Genomic DNA, 10,034 nt, shown 5'->3' on the forward strand with positions numbered 1-10,034 from the left:
AGCGCTGCTCCAGGTACCAGAGGCTTCTTCCGCTGCCTGGGGGTAGTTTGGGCGCTCCAGTAAGTGCAAGTTCTGCAGCATTAACGATAGACTGGTGATACCGTGGAAAGCAGTTGTTAAGTGTCGTTCTGAAAATGCTGCATTAAACAGGGCAGCTGTAGTTACTGGGTGGATTTTAGTAGTTCAACAAAACATCTATATTGTGGGGGGTTTTAAATAAAAAGCGGTTACTCAAAATACTCCCCTCTCAACCCATTTGCCAAAACTTATTGAAGATTGTGAATATCAGGTAGAGGTGGTTTTGTGTTGCTTCTTGATTCACAGATGAGAAAACGTCTCTACGATTCTCTTCCTTCTGTTTTCATGTATCTTAGATTCTGTTGTCTCCAATTTTCAGTACTGATGTAGAGAAATTGTGTCAACACAGGTAGGTACAAAGAACCAGGAGCCCCGGCCAATTGGTTTACCCCTCTTCTATTAGTGGAGAACAGGTTTCTAGTTAATGCCATGCTTGTCATGCTTCAGTGGCTGGGTTAAGAGTAGTAATTTGATCTTCCGTGGAATCCAGTGGTGTAATTCCAGGTCTTATTAGCCTTTGAGCTGTGGCTGCTGCCAGAGATGTGATCTTGTCTTCCTGTGTTTGCATTTGTATACCCTTGTGGAAAACTGGACTGGGGAGCCAATGTGACTTTTAAATAAGTGTGTGTGTGTGTGTGTATATATATATGTTTTTTTTTCAGTGGGTTAGATTTAAATAGTTACCCAGTCTGCTAAGAATGATGCCGGGCATGGTAGGACCTCTACTTGCAGGCTGGGGTGGTTTATGCCATTTTAAAACAATCTTTTGTCACTGTAAATCCAAAAGATTCTAATAACTTGACCTTATTTGTGAAGTGTGTCAGATGAAAGTTCATGGCTTTGATGCGTGATGGCTAAGACTGCTGTGCAGCTGGATTTACTGTTCTGTTTAAAAATACATGGTTACAGAACATCTTGTTTAGCCGATGAAGTATTGTTATCATTCAACTATTTGTGGAATTCCTTTTAGCTGTTCAGGTCTGAATTGCAAACCTAAGAGGGTTTTTTGAAGAGTTTTAGTTCTTGCACTTGCTTGAGACCTAAGTTGCTACAAGACTACATCTTCCTTTGAAAAGGCTTCACATTTAGTGTCAGCTGATAGAATCATAGTTGGTAAAAAAACTTTTCATATAAAATTTGAGTAACGTGATTACTTGCCAAGTCTTTCAGACAACAAATAACATAGCTGGATTCATTCCTGGTTTTGTACATGGCTGATAAGCTGTACTTTAGTAAAATGTAACTCAGAAGCTAATACTGTTACAGACATTCCTTCTCCAAAGTTGCTTTTCATTTACATTGCAAAAATAACCAGCAAAATGATGATTAGCTGCTTACATGAATTGTTCTAAAATCCATGATACGCTTTATGCATCCTCTGGAGGAAAAATTATCAGATTTATTTGTAATATAATTTTTCAGATTTCTAATTAGTAATATTCTGCTGATCCTGGCTTTTGTAGGAGAGCATTGTCTTCATTCTTGGGCAAATTAAGCTTTGTCCAGTTGCTGCAGTAGATCCTCATCAGTATTTATTTTAGATGCTATAAAGCAACTTAACTTTACTCTTGCAAGACTATTACTACTTATATGGGTGTCCTGAAGCAAGATGGGGTGGAATATTTTAAACAGATCTTTTTTTCTGTAGTTTTGGTTCTGTGCAGCCCTTCAGGGTAAATGGTGAACAGGTGTATAGGGTTATGGGACTAACAAGAATTTCTCTAGCAGAAATGCTGCTAAAAAACACTTATCCCAGAACTGAACTGCTTGTTTCTATTGTGGCTTAAATTTACTGTCAAATATGGCTAATCACCACAACTTGAGTCTCAAGTGCTGTTGATTGTTGCAACAGCAGTTGTTAAAAAGACTTGGTTTTCAAGTGTCATTCTGATTTTGACCACTTCTGACATGAGCTATTCTGATATGAATTATTCTAAATATGAACTCTGATTCCCATTACTTGTTCTAAGTAATACAAATTGAAGATCACTGTTGTTTAGAATTTAATTTCTGTGCAATTGATTCTATTTTTTTTTTTTTTTTCCACACAGGTGTGGAAAAATGGCAAAGAGAATTGCAGAGAAGGAACTGACTGACAGAAACTGGGATCAGGAGGATGAAGCTGAGGAGGTAAAATACACATTAGATTCGCCCCTACCCCTGCAGGCAGTAGTGTGGTTGTTTACATGTGCTATTTATCTTGTGGGTGGAATCCACAGTAAAATTGGTTAAAAGTCTAGCAATTAAAGATAATTTTAGATATGTGAGATATATATATTTTTTTAATAAAGCTTCGAATATAGGTAGACCATATGGCAGAGCAGCTTTTAACAGTTAAAATGACATCAGCAGCTTAGAGGAAAGGAACTTTACATTTCTAAAGGGAATGCCAGGCTTGTTAAAATGCATAATGCTTTTGAACTCTTTAAATGTGTGATGGGTATTCACCGAGTTCACAAGAAAAGCAGTTTTGATTTCTTGAGATAATTGACTCTGGGCTTCACTGACATAACACAGTCTGGATACATTTTCTTCATGTCTTATGGCTGTTATTGTAAGGTCAGTAAGGTTATTGTAAGGTTAATTTCAGAAATATGGCGTGCCTAGGTGAATGTCCCTACACAGACAGAGGAATTAAGCAAACAGTCAAATCATACATTTAATCTGATTGTAGAAAGAGACTTTCATGTCTAGTATCTTTTTTTTTTAATGGGTTGTGTATTATCTCTAAACAAACTTTGCTAGCTTCTGTGCTACTAAAATATGAAATGTTTAGTCCTATAAAATACGATAAAGAAAACTGACAGACTCTTCCAGGCATTTGAATCTAATAAAGCTTAATTTCCTCATTTATTGTGGGGTAATAATTAGTCATTAGCTGCCTTTGCTAGTACTTGAACTACAGCAGACTGCAGCAGATTGACTTTGACTGCACATGTCAATATATCTTCTCTAAACTGAAGATTATTTGTAACAGTGCAATACTGACAGATTGAGACTGCACGAAGGGAAATCTAATGCAGAACCTGAGTTTTGAAAGTATCAACTAACTGTCTAAGTAGCTGGCAAGCTAATCACAGTACTGTATTTTCTGTGGTTTGTTCGGTTTGTTTGGGGTTTTTTTTTAACTTCTTATTTATTAGGGAGCAGTGTTACAGTTGTATTAAAAAACTGATCTCGGCCATCTCTTCAGAGTATGATGAGTTTATGCATTCTGAGAATTTCACTAATGATTCTGTAACTTCTTCTTAAAGGTGGGAACCTTCTCAGTAGCTAGTGAAGAAGTCCTGAAGAACAGAGCTATTAAAAAAGCAAAGCGCCGAAATGTTGGATCGGAGGTAATGTGATCACTAAGCATGAATGTTGTAGTTTAACTCAGCTGCAAAATATGACATCTATGCTCAGCTTTTTACTTCTTTGGGGTTGTAATAATACAGTGTAAAGCTGTCATTTAGAAGGCATATGCAGCTAGTCCAGCTCATACCTGCAAATTAATTTTTGCTTAATGTTCCATAGCAAGAATAAGGCTACAACAAAAAATGGGCAATACTAGTATTGACTGGGTGAAGGGAGATAGGGGTTTTGGGAGTATAAATGCAGAGTGTTTCAGACACAATGTTTTCCACAGCTGGGTAAAACAAGATTCAAACTGCTCCAGCTTCATTCTTAGCAGAGATGGAAGCCTGGAAACTGCAAGTTACTGGTTGTCCATACTGGACATCTGGGAGTTGTCTCAGCCAGACGCTGAATAAGTAAAAGCCAAAATACTAAGCTGTTCTGAGAATGAAAAAGATCTCTTGTTAAGAATGCTGTTACTTTTTTTTTTTTTTTCCCCTGTGAAGAGCTTTAGTGCCACCTACTCTTTGAAATAACAAATTGAATATTGAAAGGAAGTTGGCCTTTGCTACAGTTTTAGTGCCTGTGAAAGCATCAACCCAGTCCAACCAAATTGTAGTTCCTTCAGAAATCCCTGACAGATGCTTTGTCATACATATATTTCCATGAAACATTCTTTCAACAGTGCGTGCCCCATATTAGAAATAAGACAGAAACTTTACCTATCACTCAAATTGATTTTGGATTGAATGGGACTAGGCACAATTAGGGGCTAGATGGTTTTCTCCTGTGCATTTGGTTTTCCTTCTGTCTATGCAATGTAAATGAGGAAGCTTTTGCCTATAGTAGTCTTAGCCACAAATGTGGTAGAGGATACAGTTAAGTAAAGGATTGTACTGGGAAAAGGTGATGCAAGAAACAAACCACAATTGAACAGGAGAGATTTGGGGGCAAATGGAATAGGAAAAGCAGAACTGGCTGAGAAAGCAGAGCAGATGATTGTAGAAGAAATAGTCAGGAGGCTGGGAGTCAGCTGTTAGAGATCAAAGCTGGAAGAAGACCTAGGGTAGGCTGGGCAAAGTCTAAAAAGGAAAAGAGATAGCAGGACAGCTGAAGCTATGTCAGAAACCTGTGAAATATTTACAAAAAGATAAACTTGAAATTTATTGATGTCCCTAAATAGAGCAAGCAGAATGCTGTAAAGAAAAAGACTGCAGTTTGACTTGAATGTCCAGAGAGAGAAGTAGCTAGGACTGATCAAAGAGAGAGAGAATAAAAATAGTTACCTAGAAATGAGAAACAGAGGACTACACTGGAAAAGGTGAAGCACAAAGGGAAACAAAAAGAGCCCACACCCACAAGGCTAGATACTGGAGTAGAACCCCAAATTGGTAAGTTTTGCTATTTCTTCAGTGGCAAAAGCAGATGAAATTCAGAAGCAATTCTCCTTTTCCTCTGATGGCTTTCAGAGACATTGAAAGTCCACTTCTGGTAATAAGTACTCATGACCTCAAAATACATTTTGTGTAGTATCAGAAAGTGGCAGTGCTTATTTGCATATTAATCACACTGTATCTTTAAAAGACATGTAAGAAACTATACCGTGAAATGATATGGTTGTAAAGATAGTGTTCAGAACCAGGTAATGCAAAGGAGGCAGAAAGCATACATCCTGTTATCAAGTACACTCTATCTTTGCTTCTCCCATCAGTCACATTGGAATATTTTTGGTAAATCACTTAAACGTTACATAGGTGACTACAAAGTACGTTGTTGTGACGAGTGGTTTGAAGTATTGGACTCTAATTGCGGTTGTAAATGCTAAAAGTTGCTGAAAATAAGCCTGCAATTATATACTGCTCTGTAGTTATTTAAAGAATAGATGCTATGACTGAGTAAATAGGTAGTCAAACACATCCGCTGCTCTGAAGAACTTTTATGTATCCACTTCCTAGATCTAGTTTATTTTCATACCAAACATCTGAGACCTTTAAAAATAGTAGCAATATGTGTCATAAGGAAGCTATTAACTTTGTTTACATAGCTGGCTTAGAATAATGCACGAAGTGATAACACTGAACCAGAGTAAAATAAATGGAATATTAAGTGGGCATAGGATTTTTGTGGAGGAGATGTATGTAACTGATTGTCTCTCTCTTTTTTACTTCCCCCTCCCCTCTTCCCCAGTCTGAAAGTGGAGGAGCTTTTAAAGGATTTAAAGGCTTTATGTTGCCTTCTGGAAAAGGAGGAGGTGGCTTCAGTGGATTTGGTAATGGTGCAGGAATAAAGCCTTTAGAAGGGCTGTCTAATGGAAGCAGTAGTGTCCCTAGCACTCCTTTCAGCAGTTTAAAGACCACCTCCGAAACGCAATCGGCATTTGGTAAGTTTATTTATCAACATATTAATTCATATTTATCAACAAATTCAGCCATAAAATCCGTAGGGTTAATTTAATAGTGAAAAACCAAATTCAAACAACAATTCAAACAACAAAAACCTCTTTTAAGGTTTTCGGACTTTATCCCTCTTTGTAAGATTTCTTAAGAAGATTTTAGTCTGACAGAGGGACAAGTTCACAAATGCATGCATTTTTAAGAGGTGGAAACTAAATTTATGTTTGATCTAGTACTGGAGGTAAAAGCTTTATAGGGAAATGGGAATGGAAGACATTGGCATAAGATGCTCTCCAAACAGAATAAAACAGCTGATAACATGTTCTAGTGAAATAATTGTCCCAATTATCTGAATTTAATTAAAAAACAAAACAAAAAGTCTCTTTAGTAGGACTGCCATTTCTTTGTGTGATTTTTTTTTTTTTTAAGGTCTCAGGTTTTTGGGGGTTTTTTTGCAGTTTTTGATAAATATATGCTGCATAGCTGTAGTCCTAACCTTTTTCTCCCTGTACATATTACAATGCAAACAGTCTTACTGGAGTCTTATCTGTTACATTTATACCTACATTTTAAGACACTTTAAGATTTGACAAATCTTTCTCCAGTCTCATGCTTTGGTGGTCCCTGAAGAATATTCGTTCTGTGCCTTTGTGTTGGAGATGCAGAAATGTTAACCATGCCACAGTGTGGAGTCAGAATAGAAGTGGTGGAGTTTGAAGTTCAGAGTAACTTAGATTTCAGTGAGCTTCACCAAGTAGTAGAAACTTAAACATTTAATGAGAATTTTTAAAATTTGCTTATTATGGTTTTTATAGGGAAATCACTCCAAAACTTGCAAAATCATGGGTTAGTATATTCAGAGGTTTTTTTAAAAGCAGAAGTAGCAAGAGATAAGTGAATATTTTGTTTTACTAACTGTTACAGCTTGGTAAAGCTTCAATTAAGATTTTTGGGGTTTTGTGAAATACAAACCCAAGGTTTTTATTAAAAAATAAAAGTTTGTTTGTTTGTTTTTTATACAACTGTGTTCTCCATCTACTTTGCCTATCCCTGAACTTAGTTGTCTAAACATAGGGAGCTTAGGTCTGTTTCACAGCACTGTCTGTTTACTTGTACCACAGTGCCTGGTACACAGCCTTGTCATCCAAGAAAAGAACTGAGCAAGAATGAGTGATTTGATAAAGAAATGCCAAGAACATTAATTAGGCTTTTATGAGAACTCTGCTTTCTGGGGAAAAAAAGTATTCTAAATTGTGTTTTTCTTCTAATAGGATCCACAATGTCAAATGGTCCTACTGCTACTGCCTTTACTGAGAAAAAGGCTGCAAGCCCCAAAGTGAACGGTGGCAGTCAACCGTCCTCATCTGGCTATGCTCAGAGTAAAGTTTGTAGCTCTAGCGTTTACCACAAACAGTTAGCAGCTTTAAACTGTTCTGTGCGTGACTGGATAGTTAAGCACGTAAACACCAACCCACTGTGTGACCTGACACCCATCTTTAGAGACTACGAGAAGTATTTAGCAAATATTGAACAGCAACATGGAAGCAGTAGTGATAGTGGCTCTGAAAACGAAAGCAACAAGACACCTGCCTCTCAGTCTGCTTCGACATTTGGGAATTCAAAGCTACAGCAAGGATCAACATTTTTGTTTAACAACAACAAAACTGAGGATACCTCGGACAAAAAACCTGAAGCTGCATCAGAAAAAAAAGACCCATCATTAGGAGCTACATCAACAGTCTCATTTAATTTTGGCAAGAGTGTTGACAGTTCTATTCTGAGTTCCCTTGGTTCAGGAACACTTGGTAGTTTCTCATTTTCTCCTGGGAATTCAGGTTTGTTTGGTAAAGACACACACCAGGCTAAGTCTGTCACTGCAGTATCCACCAGTGTATCAGAAGCTCAGACAGAAAGTGGCAATAGCGATGATAAAGGTAAATTCTATTAAAAATGCTGATTTTTAATGATAAGCTGTGAATGTATGTGACTTAAGAATACTGCAAAGATTAAATAATACTAAGTTGAACTAGATCATAATTGTTCTTGAATTTGAAAGTGCAAAACTGTACCACTGATCTGGAAATATCTCAGTCTTGCATACGGTTTAAGCAACACTAGAAGTAGATGGTTATCAAAACTTACACATTTCTGTCAGGTGTATACTTTCTGAAACAGAATATAATTCTTTAGCTGAATACAAGACTCGAAACAATTACATTTAAAGCAACTGGTATGTTCACCTTTGAGCCTGCAGGACATTTAAACCCTGCTGGTTTTCCCAGTAGGTTTATCAAGAGATCCCTCAGTAAAATGCATAAGATACGGAACAATTTCATACATCTCACTTAATAGACTGTAAGGCCAATGAAGTTACTTACCACCTGAGAGTTTTATTTTGCTGTTTAGTGAAGCTGGATACAGTAAGCTGATAGAAATCCAAGCAGTTGAGGGACTGGAAAGGCATAATCCTGCCGCTGTCATTCCTGCAACTGATTCCCTTCCTGCAAATTAAACCTGGCTGTTGGAAGTATTAATTATGCATTACTTGGACCTATCTGTGGAGACTATTATTTGAAACATTCTAACTCTTTTTCCCTGACAGAAGGTTTTGACTTAAGTTTGACTTGTTAAGCTTTGTATTTTTTTAGGTTTTGATTGTTTGGTGGGTGTTAGGTATTTTCATCCCATTTAAACGGAAGATGAGCATAAAGTTGCTTGAGGGGTGTGGCTGAATGGAAAGAAAGACTTTTTTCTGTAGCTGAAGCTGCTTCATAGGCCACATTGACTTAACTGTATTTTGGCAATTACTGACAGGCCACATATGTATATGTCAAATATAGCGTGCATAAGCTAGTTCTCATACAATGCCAAAAATATCTTCCAGACTCAATATTCATGTATTCATGACTTTTTGAGAAACTTCACTTTACAGGAACAGTAAACACCAAAAATCTTCTCTAAGCCATTATGTCCAAAATATAATTAAAAAAAAAAAAGTTTTCAACAAAAGTGTGCAAAAATGTTTTAGAATTATTTGAGAACTAGAAAGGATAGTTATCACAGCTCCTAATGCTCACAGTATTCATGTATTAAACCTTTTTATTTAAAGGAGGAGAAGAGGAGGAAGAAGAGCCACCAAAAGTCATTGTTAATGAAGTAAAAGAGGATGATGCTTTCTACTCAAAGAAGTAAGTGACTTTAACTTGGAATAGTGAATAGAATTATAACTGGAAGAATAAAATTCATACCTGCATACTGCTGTTCTTCACCACTGCAGTGCATAATTAATGATGTATATGTTCTTGACTTCCTAGTTAATAAAGCTTGTTAAGAAGCCATATGGAATATGAAGTTCCACTCATAAAAAAGTTAATTACAGGCTAGAATGTGTAAGATCTTACTAAAGTTCTTGTGCCTCTTGGACACAGCACTGATAGTTTATGCTCTGCAAATGACGATGAAGTTTCTGCCTTCATCAGATTTTTAAAGTTTAAATTGTAGGGCTTGTACTACACAAATAACGTACTGTACTTCTGGAAAATCAGTCAGGTGCTCAGCTCTTTGCATAGCCTAAAATAAGACACTTGAGTTGGAAAATGATGGTTGTTGTATGAAGGGGTGAACAAGTTGTACCTCTAAGTTCAAAATGAGACTACCTTTACTAGAAGCAGTTTTCCAAAGCATGTTCAGTAGTCCAAGCAATTGCGTGTCTGCTTAACACTTAGCACAGAATTTGTTCTTCTGCTTTATCTGAGAAGGTAACGTGCTAATTTATGAAAAATGGCATTAGGTTTATTAGAGCATCACTTAAAAAATGGTTTTATAATTTACATAAACGTCCTATAACTTCAGAATGATACAAGTTCTTACGGTTTTGTAATCAGTGTTTTTACACAGGAGCTTACAGTTATGACTGCTTATAGACTGTGAGTACAGATTGCTCTGCATTTTACTTTTCCCTGGAAGTAAGATGTTTGTCACTACAGTACTGAAAGAAATAATTAACTTTGTGAACTGGAAGTACTATCTCTTAGCACAAGAAACAAGGTCAAGAAGAAGAAAGATTTACGCTACTCACAGGATGTTAACTCCTGATTATTGTTAAACTATTGGCTTGCTGTGAGTCAGATATATATATATATATGTGTGTATTTGGAAGGTATATTTGTATTTAATCTCTGCTTATCTGCACAAACAAGCTTGTGTTTTGTTTGGTGTTCCCCCCCC

The 10,034-nt window shown here is 36.7% G+C and overlaps 1 protein-coding gene across 1 annotated transcript in view; it reads left to right on the plus strand.

The window, feature by feature from the left end:
• The first annotated feature begins 2,127 nt into the window (after positions 1 to 2,127).
• NUP50 (nucleoporin 50) overlaps positions 2,128 to 10,034 on the plus strand; it is a 10,366-nt gene continuing 2,459 nt past the window's right edge. The window contains exons 1-5 of the mRNA XM_010175623.2: positions 2,128 to 2,208; positions 3,333 to 3,416; positions 5,602 to 5,794; positions 7,079 to 7,741; positions 8,917 to 8,995. Coding sequence (XP_010173925.1) covers positions 2,140 to 2,208; positions 3,333 to 3,416; positions 5,602 to 5,794; positions 7,079 to 7,741; positions 8,917 to 8,995 — 1,088 coding nt within the window. The 5' untranslated portion in view covers positions 2,128 to 2,139. The remainder of the gene's footprint in view (positions 2,209 to 3,332; positions 3,417 to 5,601; positions 5,795 to 7,078; positions 7,742 to 8,916; positions 8,996 to 10,034) is intronic.

The sequence above is a fragment of the Antrostomus carolinensis genome, unplaced genomic scaffold, assembly GCF_000700745.2.
Source record: "Antrostomus carolinensis isolate BGI_N321 unplaced genomic scaffold, ASM70074v2 scaffold48049, whole genome shotgun sequence".
NCBI lineage: Eukaryota > Metazoa > Chordata > Aves > Caprimulgiformes > Caprimulgidae > Antrostomus > Antrostomus carolinensis.